Source organism: Solea solea, chromosome 21 (genome assembly GCF_958295425.1).
Source record: "Solea solea chromosome 21, fSolSol10.1, whole genome shotgun sequence".
NCBI lineage: Eukaryota > Metazoa > Chordata > Actinopteri > Pleuronectiformes > Soleidae > Solea > Solea solea.
In genome coordinates this window covers 13,000,954-13,019,775 of record NC_081154.1, presented here as the reverse complement: position 1 = coordinate 13,019,775, position 18,822 = coordinate 13,000,954, and the positions used below count along the sequence as shown (strand labels likewise).

Here is an 18,822-nt window from a genome sequence, read left to right as displayed (position 1 = left end):
AAAAAGACAGAAATATTAGATTTATGATATATGCAGATACTCAGATTGGTGAAATTTGCCACCTGTAATGTTTACACGTGTTAAGCCACAGCCCGAGTGCTAGAGGTCAAGTGCACTCCATCCTTGGCAGCTCTGCAGCGGAATACAAATGTAGTAATCTAGAATCTAAAAACCCAAGCAGAAATGTGAAATGAGGAGCTTGCATGCTCTGGGCGTTTCATACCGGGAGCTGCTGGAGCGCAGCCTCGCCTCAGCTCAGTGGAGTAAAAGCTCCCAGAGTAAGTGAAATGTCACAGTGAAAATCTGCATCACATACACACAGCACACATTCGCTCCGTCGCTGCAGCTCATCTGTCCCTGTAATGTGACAGGGTCAGGTGCAGTCTGTGTGCTAAAGGACACTTAGACACACACACACACACACAACCTGAATCCCTAAACTTCAACACACACCTTCAGTCCTTCAGCTGCTCTGCTTCAAACACATCAAACATCAAGTGAAGTAAAAGACAACACAAAAGTGTGAAAGTGCAGCACACACACACACACACACGGATAATGAGCTCCTTGCTGTTGTTATATAACAGTTTCTTTCTGTTCCTCATGGTTGTTATTCGTATTCTATTCCTGTTTTGTTTCTTTTCTTTGCACAAAAATGTGTGTTGTGTTGTGGTTCCTTGATTAATTACACACACCTGCCCTAATCACTTTCACCTGTGTCTCCTCATGTGCCCCATTTTTCATATTTACTGCCTGGGATTCTCTTGCAGCCTCGATGTCCAGAACCGGGACCTTCCTAAACCTCTTCAAGCCTAAACCTGCATCTATGTGTTTGAATGTTGAGTCCTTTCTCCTGTGACCAGTGTTTAGAGGAGGTGGTAGATGGACTTTGTGATCAGACGATGTCATAAATATGAAATAGAAGTGTATTTCCAGTGTATTCATTTGCAGAGCAGCCATTTTGAGATGTCATAATCGGAAAATCACAGGTGCAAATTATCATATTAATAACGCCTGAGTTCCATTTCGTTCTGACTTCGATGAACTGAACAGAGCCACTGTTTATGTAAAATCTGTCAAAATGGCTGCTGTGCAAATTGTGCCCACTTGATGCAAATGCAGCTGAGGCCATTCCATAAATATGAACTCTTGTCACTCATGTTCAAATTCTTTGTTGAAGGTGAATTTGTTAAGATCATTTTCTGCTATTTTTATTTCAGTATGTGCGTAAACACTGATTCATCTCCTCTTTCAAACTAGGACTGAACGATTTTAAAATAAATATCTATATTATTTTTTCCATTTCAAAGGATTGCTGTGATATTTGTGCAGATCTGTGAGAAACAACAATATTCTCTTCAGTCTGCAGAATTAGATGTGTAAAGATCAAGACAATCATTCATCTAAAATGATAATTTGACACACATTTTGGCTCTAACAAATATTGCACCTCCTGAGATCGGCTGCATTGTGATCTCGACTTGAAACTTCCAAACCTCGAGTTTGTTGTGTATTTCATCCTCCACAAAACTCCTTATTGATATTCTGAAGATTATGTGTGCAGTAGACACGACTTACGCAGCAGGATGTGAGTTAGAGGTTAAATGATGATCTGGACATTTTATATTTCCTCCAGCTGTCATTTAATCAGCCTCATGAAGTCATTTACTCCAGCAGTGACTGAATAAACACACGCTGATGGATGGAGTGGTGATCTGGGTCATGTCTGTCGTAAAAAGACACCTGGGAGAGGCTTTCCTCAGCGAAGTGTACTGCTCCTGGTCCTGGGCTCCTGGTTCTGTCTCTGTGACTGGCACGACATTGCCAACTCATCATTCCCGCGGGTCGTCACTTGCACAGTTATGTGCGTTGCCAGATTGATGTGGCGGAATTAGCTCCGTCTCCCTACTTTAAATCACGGGAGAAGGGCAGAGAGGCGGAGGCGGCCGTGAATCTACATTCCACTCTCTGTCTCTCTGTAGTTACCAGGGAGCAACAGGAGTGCGTCTCGCCTTTGCCGGGCCATTATGGCGCCCCAGTTCTCACACTGGGGCCTGAGTGGAAAAGGTAATGTCTCTGTCTTTTTTTTTGTCCCCCGCTGCCTTTAAAAATGGGAGACACTGCTGGCACAGGCCCACCACAGATTGAACCACTTAGAAATGCATTAGAGTGGTCCAAAATGACAGCATCTCTTGGCCTGAACTCCCCGGCTTTAGAGTGCAAAAACACTGCATCTTCACTTGAAGAATATGTGTTCACGTCTCCTTTTAGACCTCCCTCATATGTAAACATGTGGTTCCTTTGCCTGCATAAAAACACACTTCCTCAGTTTGCTCCTACTGAACCGTAACAGGTCTAAGATCTCTCCAAAAAGACATTAACATGATCGGCGGTTGTATCACTGACTGTTTAATATACTGTATATGCATGAGAATGATCATCACACCGCAAAGATAAAACAAACATGGGGGGGTGTCTCTCCATTGCAGCAAAACACCAGAGCACTGTGGGATTAAGTGGCAGCCCCAACAACACAGAGCTGGATCAAATTGATCATCTGAGCTAAGCAGCCTGCAGGCAAGGCACGCATGTTGTTTCACAAGGTAAAGACGCGATGCCTGCAATGCAGTGCACTACTACGGCCCGCGATCTGCAGCCATCTCTCAACACAGAAGGACGCGTCTCTCTTCCTGAGCCACAAAGTAGCCAACTGTCAAGCGTGCGACCAATCTGAAAATGAAACGCAGACGTGATGAGGCCGAGTGGAGAGTCGCAGATGACTCCACAAAGTGGCGACGACACTTTCTGTCAAATCAGAGGCAATTTCTTTGATCGTTAAAATAAAAGCGGCTGTTTTTCAAAATAGAGTCGAGGACATTCGAAGCTCGACGATGAGAGGCGTTCTTTTCTCTCGGCTGTAGCTGCTGCCCTCGGCTACATTTCAGTAAGTTGCATCACAGAAATTAACCTTTTTCATTCTCGAGAGCTCTTCAGCCGCGGTCTCCAAATCCCAGACGAAGTAGCACATGAAACAGTAGTAGCCAGGCTCACTTTCTGGGGACAGACACCACGGCTGAATCAAGGCACTGCATGCTCCGAGAGATGCAGTAATTGGAGAGGAGGAGGAGGAGGAGGACGCAGAAAAATGGATTCCGCTGGCCCCGCTGCTGAGCCAAGCAGAACGCCGGAGTCTGAGCAGCATGTTTTATACACACACACATACGCACACACTCAACCATTTGCAAAATAAAGAAGCAGAAAGAGAGGTGGCAAGCCTGCAGGTTGAGCTCTTCATATATTCCCCAGGGAACTCTCAGCCTCCTATACTCTGCTGAGCCACGCTGCTTCTACAAAGAAAAAACAGATATGCTGAGGTGTTTGTGCTCCACAGAAACAAAAACATTTGAGTCACAATTTTCTCATAATAAAGTCGTCAATACTGATCTGCAAATACTTATCAGCATGCATGGGCAGAAAGAAAACGCTTGAATCTCATTTGTTGCTGGCATGCTTATCGAAAGCAGGAAACTTAAATCAATTTTAAACGTGGTCGAGGCTAAGAAAATAAATTCCACGCCAATGCACTCCAGCAAACTCTTTTGTTTCCCTGGAGATTCCCAGGATTTTGCTACTTACAATAAAAAACTATTTTCTCAAAGTAGTTACAGAGTTGTAGTTGATTTGGAAGTTTCGGGGTTAAACAGACAATGTGAGGAGCAGATCTGGGCCCGCTTTCTCTTCATAATATTGAAAGATGAGCCAAAGCCACACACATTTAATGCAAGAAATTAAAGTATTATGTATTTCTTACCCAATTATTAAGGCATTTTTGTTTGTTTAGTCCATTCCTTAGAGTTCTCATGATGAGATGTTCCTTATACACAGTCTCTCTTTCATCTTTCATCAGTTTGATGAAAGCTTAAACAAGGCCATGTTCTTTTATACCGATTCCTTTCTGATTGTACATTTAAGTCAAACAAGGTTATATAGTTAGGGTGTGCGAGTAAGTAAAAAATAATCTTAAATTATTTGCTTTCATTGTATATCATGATTATTAGGAGCAGTTCTCCTAATTCTAGGATGGGTCAAAATGCAGAGAATAATTTCCTTAAGGGGATTAATAAAGTATCTAGATTATTATGAGTTGCTTCTTTCAGCTGACTTACAATAATACGCTCAGCTACATCCAGGTCATCCACGCTTCAGGAGATTTGTGAGGTGAGATGCTTTCACAAGAGCAGGAACATTGTGAAACATTTCCTGAAGTCACTCTGCATTTCAACGTTTTTAAAAAGTTGCATCTGCCTGACTACAAATCAGCTGTTTTTTAAAAGTGTGACACCAACCGATTTTTTTCTCTCCCTCCACTCTCCTCCTACAGATGCTTTCAACAAGGCTATTATTGTGAAATAGCTGCAATCTATGGCTTCAAAGTGAAGAGTCCTGGCATTTAGAGCGAGGGATTTAGAAGCATATTATTGATGCCGGTTCTCAAAGGTGAACCCTATGTAAAACACTGCAGCAGCTCCATGAAGCAGATGACATCACTAGAAGGAACCTTCAATACAAATAGAGATTTCTATGGAGTGTTAATATTAGTACAGTACTCAAAAATATATGTATATACCACATTAGCCTTGACATTTTTAAGTATTTTGATTGCAGAAATGTGTCCGAACGAAGCTTGAATTCAGCTAAGTGTGAAGAGACAGGCTTATGTATGTTCATGACATTTGTTGACAGCAAAAACCTAATACTCACTAACCCGATAAGTCATTTTTCCTTCAGCCGAACAGATCTGCTCATTAAAGTTTGGTTTATTGTACAAAAAAAAAAGTGAAGTGAAACCATTTGAGTGTGCTGCAGAGCACTGACAATCACTTCACCCCTCGTCTATCTGTGCTGTGATGATTATTATACGTTTTTGCCATTTCCAAATTATGAAGTGCTCCTATTGTTTGAATTATTTTGGCTCATGACAAGCGCAGTGAAGCTGCAGAGCTCCTTTCACAACTATCAGACGCAGAGTTTTAGAAACCAGCATCATGGTTAGGGGAAGATAATGATGATAACCCTCCCATTTGAAATGCCGCAGGGAGCGGGATGAGGCGGCTCACAGGGGTAGCTAAGTTAAATATGCTAGCTGGCTGATTACATTTAATTCCCCCCCGTGTGCAATGGCGATGAGAATAAATTGGGTTGTTGTGACTGCTGATAATACTAATCTCCAGCAGTGGCGGCAGGATATTACAGTAAAACAGAGAGCCACATTGAGATGTCACGTTACGGCTTTAGGAAGGACTACATCACACATAAATGAGATTCTGTCGAGTTCTTCCAACTGACAAAACAAACAAACCTATTAGCGCTTTAGCTTTACATCCTATCCCTGCTATTCCAGTTGCATTATTGAGGTCATTTCAATATGACTTTGGAGTGTTATGCTGCCAACTCAACAAATTGACAGTCACTATGTCTCTCTTTCACACGCAAACAAATATATCCCCCACATGACAGATAAATAGAGTTTGGACAGACACAGGATCACAGTCCCATACAAGCAGCATGTCCTTGACATCTAAGGCCTGTCCCACACTAGAGGATAATTGGCCCCGATCTGGCAATCGTGGGTGCCTTCAGATTTTAGGCTTATTTGAACAGATTATCTGGCCAAATGATCCTGTCGTATTAAACATGTTTGATGTTTACTGAGTGAACAGTGATTGGGGGCGTGAGCAGAACCCCCGCTATAACCACTGAGAGTGTGATTGACTGACCGGGAAACTGTCCTTTAAGTTATGTTAGTTGTTTTTCTATTCAGTCATTGGTTCCTGTTTTATTTTGGTACTCATGTCTTGTCTCATTTCAGATCCACTTCCTGTCAAGTTTCCCTCCTGTGTGATTACTGGCCCCGCCCTAATGGGTTGCACCTGTTTCTCATTGACACAGTTTATTTAGTCCCCGCCTTCCCCTCCTTCAGTGCCAGCTTGTCTCTGCCCTTGTGTGAGATTTTCCAGATTCCCTGATGACTGTGCTTGGACTGTGATTGTGTTTTTGACTTCTCTTTTTTGCCTGCCGTTTTGGATGCTGTTGCCTGTTTTGGACCGATCTCTGTGTAGCGACGCCTGACCGAAATAAAGACCCTGAACTGTTGCTCTGTATGGATTCTGCTTTGTGAGTTCACCATTGCTTGTGCCTGACAGAGTCCACCTCCATGTCAGTTTGTGTCAGGACTTAAACATTAAAAAATCGGTTAGAAAATGTTCATTGTGTGTTTTTTAAAATCAAGTCAGATTTGAAAGTACTCTAGTGTGGGCCAAGCTTAACTCCTATAACCCATTCCCACTGGTCAAAACACCTGTTTAATCCCGGATTTTTGACCAGTTGGGCCACTCACCAGTCAAAAGACTTTTTTATTGATGTAATGACAGTTACCAAACAGGAGATGTCGCTGTCAGGACCGTGATCGTGTCAGTGTATAAGAAGTATACGATATGAAGTGTTGTTGTTATGCCAAGTGCTAAATAAAAGACACACAAAGGGAACTCATGATGTATTGTGTCCGATATTTTTCCATGTCTGTAAGAGACAGACATGGAATTGGCTTTGGCTCCGATCGAAATTAGTGGGCACGACAGAGCAAATACAGAAAGTGGAGGTACAGTAGTTTTTTGGTTTGCCGGAGGAGGCCAAAGCAGAAATAAAAATATATTTAATAGTCACAAGGCGGTGACTCTGCTCGTTGTAAAAATGATTCATTTTGAATGGAAGTGTATAGGAAAATGAGTTTAATTCCCACATGATTTATCGCTGTAGTAAATATTTTACTGACAAGTTAAGGATCTCAAATGCTAGTTTCAGGCTTGCTTCTTGCTTCTTCCTTTATAGGAAAATGGACAATAAAGCTGAACATATGTGAGGACGCAGTGTGATTAACAGCTGGTATCATCCAGTGGGTGCCTGGTTGCATCTGTGAACCTCAGTTTGTACAACCTAATCTAGCCGAATATCGAGGTTTCACTCAATGGGAGTCGCCACTTTGCCCGAGTGGACACTTTAATTTAGTCTTTATCTGCTGAATTTTTCTTCACTTAATTTCTTTTTTTCTTTTATTAGTGACTGACATTTCTTCACTTGTTGTAGAGTGTAAATGGAAGAATTAAGTAAAAGATACAAAACAGTATAGTGACTCTAACTTTGTCACATGAGCTCCATTCAGTGGTGTTTTGTTTTCTCCTCCGACTCCGTTTTGTTACCTGGACGTTTTTGTGACATCACAGTTCACGCAGACCAACCACTGGCAATGGGAATGGTGTTAATTGCCTTTCTTTCACAGCTTCATCTGGGTTTATCATCTAATAATAGTGTGAAAGCCGCTTCACTCTGACCATTAGCTACAGCGAGGAGACTCGGCTCTGCCCGCTCCTCCACATGCAGCTCTGGGACAGATGACGCCAGAGACAAACGTCCGTCCGTCTTGTCCTACGTTAACATCCAACAGACACAGAAAGCAGTAAAGGAGGCTAATTCTCCCCAGGCAAGAGCATGTCCTCCAAGTTCCTGTAGCTCCCTGGCCTGATTGCACAGTTCTTGCCGTGCTATTTCAGCAGTGACTGATTTGTCGCCTAAAGCAAAGAACTTGTGCACCTTGCAGTATCACACCTACTGTTACTGGACATAAATGATACGGCGGTGTTTGCTCCGACTATGTGTTGTTGTTGTTGTTATTGTTGTTGCAGGAGCTTGGTCCGACAACATTAATGGTACCCGCAAACACGCATCTATTCAAAACAAAAAAAGCACACAAAATGTTAAGGACAGCGTTTTTCTGCAGGGTGATTATGTTTCCAAGCGGCTAACACTCTACATCCACAAATACTCTTCGAGCACTTTCCCCTGGGTTTAATAATTTCTACTCACACAACACATTTCTGGCAAGAGGCCTCAGCATGTTCCTTGAGTTTGTGACAACAAAGGTCGTTGTCGAACGACAGATGAGTTTACAACTGCCAATAAATACAGGTAGATTTCTTTGTGTTGACTTTCTCATGTCTGAAATGTTATACACTCGCAACGTGAGCCCTCGTTCTATTTTTATTAATCTGAGTCTTAACGTGAACGAGGAGAAAGAGCCTCTTTAGGCAAGAACCTTCAACCAAGCGACAACAAAACAACTCCAAAACAAACCCTTGTGATTGCTTTAATTTTTAAGCATCAGTCAGCAGTGTATTTGGACTGAAAACTAAATTTTGGACCAACCATTGTGAATTCAGAACAGAGCTCTCTCCTCTGGCACCACAATGAGGATACATTTTTTTAATTTTTTAGTAAACTTATCAAACAAGTGTTGGATGGATTGGTACAGAATTGGGTAAAGATGTTAGTCTGGCAGGCTAGAATTTGAGTTTGTGCAAAAACAGTGACACGACATCCACATCAGCCTTAGCTATACATTGTGTTTACTGCTCATTTATTTCTTTTAGCAACTGTCTTCGCTTAAAAACAAACACACTGGCACAAACCAAGCCCTCTATAAGCTGTGTAGATGTGTATTATATTATATAACGACTGCTTGAACTGCAATAAATATCTTTGTGCAAATGTCATTGGGTCAAGAACTCACCACAGAGCTAGATTTTTTGATTTTTTTTCCAATAAAACCATGTTGTTGGAATGGAAATATTATAGACTTTGTTGCTGTAATGCAAGTCACTATATTCCCCAACATTATCACCTATTTTCCTCATATCCTAGTTTCTGTTATCAGCTCACAGATCTTCAGTGGAGTCTTTGGGGCGTGTCATTATGCCAAATATGAATGGAGATAGACACACAAGCAGAGTGGCATCATTTATTGCTCTGCCTGCAGCTATAAGCACAGAGGAGCTTCAGCAGCACGGAGACAACTCTCAGGCAGATGCCACGATAAATAATGCATGAAGAAAAAAAGCTCCAAGAAGGAGAACCTTGGAAGAGCTAATTATTCAGCTCAACATTTCAGCGACTCACATTGCTGCTGGTGAGAGCTAATGTACTGGTGAAGTAGTGTAGGTGCAGCCCGGGCTCCATTGTGATTGATTATGCATTGGTCTACATGTCTGTCGTGTCCTGTCACCACTCGTTAGGTACTTTTTCCTCGTACTCAGCCACGGTGGAAAGAAACGAAAAGATTTTGTAGAGTTGGACAATGTGTTGGTTATAAAACATCTGCTGTTTAAGGCAGCTGTCTCTGTTTCCTCTTCTTTTTTTCTTTCAAAACACAAGTCTGGCTTTTCCACAGTGGCTACAATACAAAATCCACTCAATTAGGAGTTACCCACACTGGCCTGGGGAAACCAGTAGGATTCCTTTTGTGTTCTGTTGCCACTGTAAATCACACATGACCAGTATAATGTACCCCATTCCCACTGGTCAAGAAAACCTGATTAATCCCAAAATTTCAGTGATTTTTCGACCAGTGGGTCATATGACCGTGCACTACACTCGGGTTTAACATAAGAACCGGGTGCATATGCTAATTTCTCCTGCATCTCCTCTCTTTTTGCCAGAGATGCAGCATCTTCGGCACACTTCTGCGAGCTAATAGCCATTAGCATTAAGCAGAAGTCAACATAATTCATTTCATCAATCATATCATATAAGACGGAGGTCTTAAACTTATTTTTGTATGTTTTTTTTAAATGAATAGATTAATTTCCCATCATAAATATACTTACATTGTGAACTACATCTTGTTGCGGATCAATACAGATACTTTTATTTTGAAATTTGAGAGTTTTTAAGCGGCTATGCAGGCAGTGCGTGGTGATAAACAAGGTTGTGTCTCTTTCCGCCACATCTGACCTCTGATCTCATTAGTGTGCAACAAGCAGGTCGCCACAGATAGTGGACTTGCTTCTCAGATTCACACACGTTCTCCCGTCACAACTTTCAACCCCCAGCACTGTCATTCTCTTTTAATTGGAAAAAGAAAAGGCATCATGTCTGTATTCTGTTTTTAGCATAAATCCTGTGGGAGGCAAATAAATGACTGAGGCTCATGACAGGAGGAAAAACAGCCACAGCTGGTGTAGTGACTCTGAGCTACGCTGTATGAAATGGAGCTCAGTGTCATCTGTTCACCTACAGGAAAAAGCAGAGTGAATGCGAGCAGAGCTGATGTAGGATCAGCGACCGAGCGATCACCGCTATCTCCTCAACAGCTACAATAATGACTCTGAATCATGCTCGGGATTCATCATCAGGTTATTTATTGGCACGTTCGGCTTATTTGCTGTCCAAATGTTTGTGTGTTGCCAGATGAAGTGATGACAAGTGACAAGCAAATGTTAACTGATCATTTTTGGATGTGCACGCCAAAGAAAAATGGATTGAGCTTGGATTGGATTGGAGTTTGTGTGCACGTTTTTATTTTTCTTTCTGCCAAAATATCCAATTAAATGGGATTAATACTGTGTCAGATAGTGAAGGGACTGGTTTTAAATCGAGTTCAGACCTCACCAGCATGTCAGAAAACTCTTCCTGCTTCAGTTGGTTTGTGTTTTAGTGTTTGTGGCAAATGTTAAAACAAAGCGAGACTTCAACCTTCAAATAATGTCTCCAAGATTATTCTGAGCAACTCATAACAGGGTGAATGTCACCTCTGTCAAAGCGTGAGCCGGTCTGCAGCACCTGTGCTACTTTACAGCACGCAACTGCATCAGTGTGTGAATGTTATTGTGTGGATTGCTTAATTAATTTGGTCAATTAAAGGTCAAAATATACTGAAAAATGCCCGTCACATGCAAGAGATGAAAGTCTGAGACAGACAAATTAATTCAACTTGGATTAAAAAGCGTTTTAAAAATATGTGGATTATAAATCCAGCTAGAGCTGAATTACCCTAATCATCAATAACTTTAAGATGCAGATGTTCATGAGTTGTGACTCTGAGTCATTTACAAATGTGTAGATTCACGCTGCAATGCTCGGATTACATTATTACCTGATTATTGCATTCATTACTGTCCCAAATCAAATAAAACTGTGATTCCTGTGATTACTCTCCGCTAATCCTAACAAGCAAAGGAGCCAAGGAGCTGTTTACCTGTAGAAGAAGTAGAAGAAGTAGAAGAAGTAGAAGAAGAAGAAGAAGAAGAAGAAGAGGAAAAGACGTAGCAATTTTCCCTCATTAAAAATCTAGCTGGCAGCAGAGAGCAGGTGCAGACCTTAAACAGTGCTCTGTGGTTGGCTGAGAGGCTGCACAGCTCCTTAATGAGTTCCCTCTTTGCAGTGCACAGAGAGATGGGAGAATCTGGCCGTGAATGAACAGCTCAGTATTGTTCACATGAGTGGTGGCGCGAGCTCCAACTGAGTGAGTCCACCTGAACGCACCAGAATGCAAAGTGGGAGAAATTCAGGGACAGAAAAAGAAAAAAAAAAAGGTGGACTATATGCATTTTTAAGCTGCTCTGTGTGGGTGAATTCTGTTCCACGAGGATATACGTCTATGTCGTATCTGATGTCCTGACATTTGCAGTAGTGCTTGAACATAAAAGGCAGTCATAACCGAGCTCTGTGAAACTCCCTGCAACCTGCTGTGGATTCTCCCGACTTCCTGCCTCTGAAGTCTCATTGTTCTTCCTTTCAGTGTTTTCTCATCAAATCCCCACGGTGGATAATCATGTTTACACTAGACCAATTTAAACACCGGTCAGATCAATCAAACCGTCGTCACAGTGTTCCCCCCCCCCATCCCCATCCCCCTGCTTCATTTCAATAAAATATGAATATTCCTGTCTGTTTGCCTGTTTGCCAGTAAACATTGTCAGAATCTCTCTGCCTCGTACGACAGACTATTTTCCCATCTGAGCAGAAATATGAGCAAACCTGGTTCTCTGTCTCCTCACGTGCTGTGATTCAACTCAGTCCCCAAAGTGTCAGATAAGGGAGAGCTTAAAATTTTATTTAAGCAATGAAAGTTATGACCTTCCTTTAATAGTGAGTTTCAAAATTTAAACCATCAGTGAATGAAAATCTTATTAAACAAACAGCATCAGACCAAAAGTGGAAAAAACAACAACATTATCATTAAGAACGAAAGCATATGCAACCAAATAAATAGATTTTTTTTATTATATATATATTATAATTACTTATTTACTTAAATTACTATATTACAAGCCTTGACCCACCCCACACACACACCCACACACTGGATATAAAAAGCATCCACCCCCAGCTGTGACTGGGGGTGGATGCTTTTTATATTTATTGCTTTTTATATCCTCATCTTTAATGGTTTTATGAATTTAAATCACAGCACATTTATAAAACTTTGATGAAACTGATCAACAGATTTTTTCTTTTTTCCGGCTTTGACATTTAGGAGACTTTCTCTAATGATCAGTTTCGGAGACGTCTAATTAATCCACCGGGATTCAATTTTGTGAGACAAAAAAAAAGTCAAGTGGAGGCTGTGAATGAATGAATGATGTGTCACTAAGGCGATGAATAACAAGTCATCTATGATTGAATCTTTGATGAAGGTGTTGATTAAATAACTTAAATAGAGCAAAACCCACAAATCATAACAACCATTTTACACTGAATATTTAATATTTGATTGACCAAACGTTATAAATAAAGATTTTCTATTACACCGTTAGTTTAAATCACATAAACTCTGGACTGCAACCCAAAATGCCCTCCCACATTTGGATGTATCAATACGTGCTTCACCCTATTACCCTATGCTTCACAGATAGATTGAAGACAAACTAATCTTCTCAGGACAGCGGGGGGGTCCAGCTCAAACCAATTCCTTCTGACATTGAGTGAAAGGGCATCATACAAACATGGACTGTACATAAAATGGACTTAATCTCCCAGCTGCAGAACAAACTCCCCTTTTTGAAACCTCCAGATTCACGTTTTGATCGGTGTCATGTTGAGGTTTTGCAACAGGAAGTTCACCTGCAACCACATTTCTATCTGTATTTCTCTCATTCATTTGCATTTCAATTACAAATTCCCCCAAATCCCACAATCTGTGTGCCAGGGGGGGACAAGGACTGTGGGACACACTCCCACAAACGTGCTCCAAGGTAATGCAAGGTAAAGCTACGACTTGGCAGACACAGATAAGACTATGTTGTTTGAGTTGATATTTCTCAGCTATGAGATCAAACAGCCGTCTGCTTGTCAAAGCAGAGGCTTGGATCTGAGCTGTGCTTATCGACTCCTCCTCTGTAAAGTCTGCCATCCAGATTCATGCCACGTCTTCTGGTTTTAAAAAACCAAGAATACAAACCATCACTGTGTCCATACAACCGCCTCATATCTCTGACTATGCTCACATGTAACCATAGATAGTTCACTTTCGGGTGCTGATGAGAGAGACAGAGAGAGAGAAGCAGCGGCGGCTGGGTGATTGAAAATCTGTCGTCCAATTAACATAAATACAGGGTGGAGAACGTGCAGTTCGGCTAAACAATGGCATCAATATCAGGCGCCAAAATGACCATAAAAATGAATGACACCGTCTCTTAAACAGTTCAAACAACATTACAACCTTGATGAAGTGAGAAGGATTTATCGCAGGGGGCTGTGTGTATTAAATGGCATTGGATTTAGCCGAGTAATAAACCGGCACATGCTTTCTTTCTTGTGTTAACCCACTAATTATTCAGGCAATCATTAAATAAAGATACAGCACTAGCCTTTTGGACGATGTTGTGTTTGTGTGATACGACAGTACGGCCAATAAGAATCGGCTATTATGCACAATTATTAGCATAATACTGATGTTTTCATGCAGAGACAGTATTTTACGCTTTTTCTTTATTGATATAAAGCGGATCTAAACGTTTCTGGTCTGTGTGGACGCAGAAATCTGATCATCGATTCAGATTTTACGTGAAAATGCAGCTTTTTTTTGCCTCCGCGCGTGCGCTGTTGTCGTCTCTCTCGAGCTGAATCTCATCCACCAAATCAAACGGCGATAGCTTCCATTTCTGACCTTTCTGCCACTTCAAAACAGAGCGCTCGCACAAATATAATAACATCTCATGTCGTCGTCGACGCATGCAAAGAGTGACTTTGTCTGTAATTGCTGTAGTGCTTGGACAAAATTGTTCATTTTTATGTTAATGTTAAAAGGCAGCAGTGGTAGGAGAGAGACCTTTCTTTCCCCTGGCTCGGTTCATTCTGTCTTTATAAAGATTTATAAAGATAAGATTAGGTTTTGTTATTTTGGCATTGCTCCACTCCAAAGTTAATAAAACTGCGACACATGGTAAAAAACAGACTTTTGACCTATTTGGCTTTCTTTGGAAAGAGGAGTTGGACACACACACACATACGTATGTGTTACCCCTGGTTTCCCTCGGCCAGGGACATAACAAGGCTCAGACAAAAGACATTTAAGACGTGTCTGCTGTTAGTTACCTTAAAAATTGGTTTCTACAACACGTTTTGTATCTTGTTTGTTGACTTTGTCTTCACGTTCTCGACAGAATTGATTTCGCTGGCGTAGCTGTCACTCACCGACCTCCATATACCTACACAGGTCATTATGAAAATATAGATTTGTGCAGGTGATTCAGACACGATGTCGTCAGTATTAACAAAGCTGTCCTCACACTGCGTCTCTCTCTCTCTCTTTCACTGGACATCTAGTAAAAAACCCTGAGCATGTTTTTGTGTTTTGAGGGAGGAGCTTTGATGGCAGAGCAGAGGAGAGGGGGTCGGACAAATCAGTTGCAATCTTTCCCAGACTCCTACTTCACTTGATTTTCTCTTTTATTTCCCCCTAGATAATTTCCTTTGTTGATGGCTATCTGGAACTGGAGTGAGATTTTTTTAACAACTTACACAATAACAGTGTTTTAGGAACCAGTCACTAATTACAATCACTTTTATTTCTTGTACAATTCTCTGATTGTAATTAGTTGAATTTAATTAGGGGGAAAAAGACAGCATTAGTATTCAGTATCTGCCAATGTTGAGGCATCGGGTTCTGAACAAGATGGAGAAATTGGTTCAGATTTAACATTACTGTCCTTGAGAGTGTAATGTTTGTTGCTGTGTCCAGCGGAAACACAAGAATATGCATGGATGGGCTAAAATCCACATTTGCTCATACGTCAGTGATGACCTGTCAAAACAAGATCGCTGTCGGTTCCCACCGGCATCAAATCAAAGATCAGAGATCGTCAGTATCACTTGATGAGCACAAGGGACAGAGGAATATCTCATCCTGTCAGATCTGGATCAGTGAGAAACAGTTTGGTATTCTGTTTACACAGGGGAGGCTATTCCTGTAATGTCCATATTTATATCAGGCCACTGCGGGCAATGGTGCAAATTAATGAGCGGGACTGCTTTATGGCTGTGTGGGGTTTACAAGGTATTGCTTAACCTTGATTTATAAGGCAATTAATTCAGCGGATCAACTGACTGCAATCACCGCCTTCACAAACCAGTCAGATCGCAGGGTTTATGAAAGTCACCGTGAAGTTCATCTTGGACTCTTTAGACAAAGAATGACGCCGCTGTGTTAAATTTAGGAATAAATAGCATTAAAATCTATATCGTGATGTCACAGTGACCTTGACCTTACATGGGTTTGGGTTCATTTTTGGGTCTGAGTGAGTTTTTGTGACAGACTCTCCAAGAACAGTGCACCTCCAAACACAGCTGATGCCAACGCAGCGACATAAACACACAATTTCAATTGATTGTATCTATAAATTGTTTGATAATACATTTTCCTGAAAATGTACTGCATTATAATACACATTATATGGCTAAGATAAGCCTATATTTAACCATAGCACTCGTCCATTGCTTAGATTACCTGCTGGGTAATGTCTATACAGAGTTAATTGACTTATTAATGCAACTAACAATTAATTTATTTCATTTTTGTGATACATTTTCATACATTTACAAGTTAAAAAATATGTATACACTGGCTGTAATTTTGTAAATTAATCGATTGCCCATTTCTATGAACACAAATAAATAAATCTGTACAAGAGATCCACAAAGGAATGATTTTTCTTTCCTCAACTTGATATGTGTGATTTGGAGGAGACTCATGTGATGTCTTGCTGTGTTTAAAAGCTCTGAAAAACCAACTGTGAGCCTTACATCTTATGTGCGGATCAATAAGTATTGATCAGTGAATACAGACACTGTTCAGAACGTCACAGTTACCCAGAAGGAGCTTGGAAATGGCTTTTGAGACTCGGGCTAATGTCATAAATGTCTTCTTAGCTGTGTTTTATTCCCCTATACAGAAAGTCCATTGATAAAAGTGTCAATTTAACCATAAAACACAGTGTGGAGTTGTCGTGAAGTATCATGAGAACATGAGGCACTTCAAGAAAAAAATGTGAATGTATTAACATTTCATACGGCGCGAGCACGGACGTGCACATGCACGCGCATTTATTCATACAGAACCCCCTACAAAAAAATAGCCTGTCCCTGTTTTTAAAAACAAGTATTTGTGATGCACAACGTGATAATACTGCAAACACCTGCACTTCAGAGCGGCACTTGCACTCTCTGTGCGCAAAATCACCTGGGAAAACACACACACACACACGCGCGCGCACGCACACACAACCTCCTCCTCCGGCACATGCACGCGGAGAGGAAAACATCTCATCTCACACCTTTTTATTCTTTCATTATCACAACAAATGCAGCACTCACGTCTCTGAAGCGATTCCAGTGCTTGAGCTTGCGACTGTACTGGGAAATGGTTGACAGCCACTGCTCATCTTCCATGAAATTCCCGGGTTTTCCCGCTTCGCTGCCACTTTTCACGTCCACCTGGAGCGAGAAACCCACCAGCAGGGACAGAGACAGAGACAGGGACAGGGACATGGACATGGACAGGCAAGCGACCATGATGCTCGGGCAGTTTGGGCTGGGATGTATCCTCCTCTTCCTTGTCCTCTTTCTCCTGATGCTGTTACTGTTAGTGCTGCTGCTGCTGCTGACTGTCCTCGCGCCAAGGATCCACAAGACTGATGCTAGTGTGTGTGTGAGTGGAGGAGAGGGAGGGAGGGAGAGAGAGAGAGAGAGAGAATGTATTTGTTACCTCTCTGGGACCTTCTCAGGCAAAAACACTGGACCAGTAGTCCTCATGGAGAAGATCAAGACCTGGTCCTATTTAGCCAGAACCTCATTTCACACTTGGTTAGGTTAAGGTTATGGTTAGGCATGAACTGGTTATGGTTAAGGTTAGGTATAACTATTTGTTGAAGCTGTCCAAATGAAGAATAATTGTGCAAACCTTCGGTGGCTTTGTGAGGACCAAAAATTGTAGAAACCATAAGGAGTGAGGACATTTTGGCAAAATGAGGACATTTTGGCTCCTCACATTTTTAAAGAGGTTTTTTAGGGGTTAAGACCTGGTTTTTAAGGGTTAGGGTTAGAATTGGGTTTATGTTAGGGTTAAGCACTTAGTTGTGATGGTTAAGGTTAGGGAGGGTCCTCACTATGAATGAAGCGCAAACGTGTGTGTGTGTGTGTGTGTGTGTGTGTGTGTGAGAGGGTGCACCTGTGTGTCTCAGTGAGAAACAACCGGAAAGGGCTTTTTGGGGGGTTAAAGCTCCAGTGCAGAACTTCTATCGCCCCCTTGAGAAATTCTGAGGAATAACCAAAACACTGCCAGCATCTCTACATGATGTATGCCTGGTCCGTGCCATGTGCAGGCATGCCAAGCTTGATGTTGTTTTGCATACTCAGCTTTGGTCTTATTATTGTAAAAAAGCCCAGAATGCTTCATATTGTCCCCGCTAACTGTGCTAAATGCTAACTGTGCTGCAGACACACACCGCCTCTCTCTCTCGCTCTACACACTTAACACTACAGCTTAGAGTTAGTGTTAGAATTAGGTTTATGTCAGGCATTGGGATTGGGATTAGAAATACAGGGTTAGGGTTAGCCATGCAGGTGATATAGTAAGAATATGCATTATGTATATGAATGTCCTCAGTGTGTGTGTGTGTGTGTGTGTGTGCTTTCTCTCTCTCTCTCCCCCTCTGATACCACACTGTAAATGAATCATACAAGTGGAACAGATGCACTGATGACCAATCAGATTTTATTCACCACATTAAAGCACTCTTGGCAAAAGTCCAGTGTTTGTTACTATGCCAGCAAGATTCGCTGGTTCCAGCTATAACAGAATTAGACAGTAAGATTTGTGACTCAATTAAAATTGCAACAATATGTGAGGAAAGAATTGCTGCAATTGAGCTTATGCCAGTGGTGGAGTTGCGTTTAAGGCCAAAACTGGATCGATTACATGTTTTGTAAGTAGCTGCAAAGAAAGAGGGAATGTCTACGAGTGGCTTACCTTCACTTGAGATGTCTCTGTGAGATTTCTTTCATCGAAATTGTTCTCTGATCTAAATCACCGACTCCTCACCCTTTCCTCTCTCAAGAGCATCGGGGAATTACAGTGGCCTTCGCTTACCAAAAAGGATGTAGGCTAAACACTTTCTCACAACTCTCTCCACCCTTCGCCCTCCCATTCTCTGCCATTTCCTCCTTCTTCTCTGTTGGTTTATACTAAGGTAATGAAAACAAACTATGTTCTACTTTCAATGTGTGCTAATTTGGAGTTAAATGTGGAGTTAAATGCTACATGATAATAATTAGATTAGACAGTGCTCTCCAAGGTCAAATACTATTAAAGTTATATGACAAGATTTAAAGCAGACTGTGGTGAATTTACTGTTCCACAGTCGAGGATTTATCCTGCAAAGGCTCCATCACCTGCAGACTCTGGAACAGTGAAAAGTCTCACACTGGCAGACC

General features: G+C 41.5%; 1 protein-coding gene across 1 annotated transcript in view; it reads right to left on the bottom strand.

The window, feature by feature from the left end:
- The window catches only part of LOC131448877 (testican-2-like), a 40,510-nt gene extending 23,483 nt beyond the window's left edge, over positions 1–17,027 (bottom strand). The window contains exon 1 of the mRNA XM_058621665.1: positions 16,705–17,027. Coding sequence (XP_058477648.1) covers positions 16,705–16,902 — 198 coding nt within the window. The 5' untranslated portion in view covers positions 16,903–17,027. The remainder of the gene's footprint in view (positions 1–16,704) is intronic.
- Positions 17,028–18,822: the final 1,795 nt, after the last annotated feature.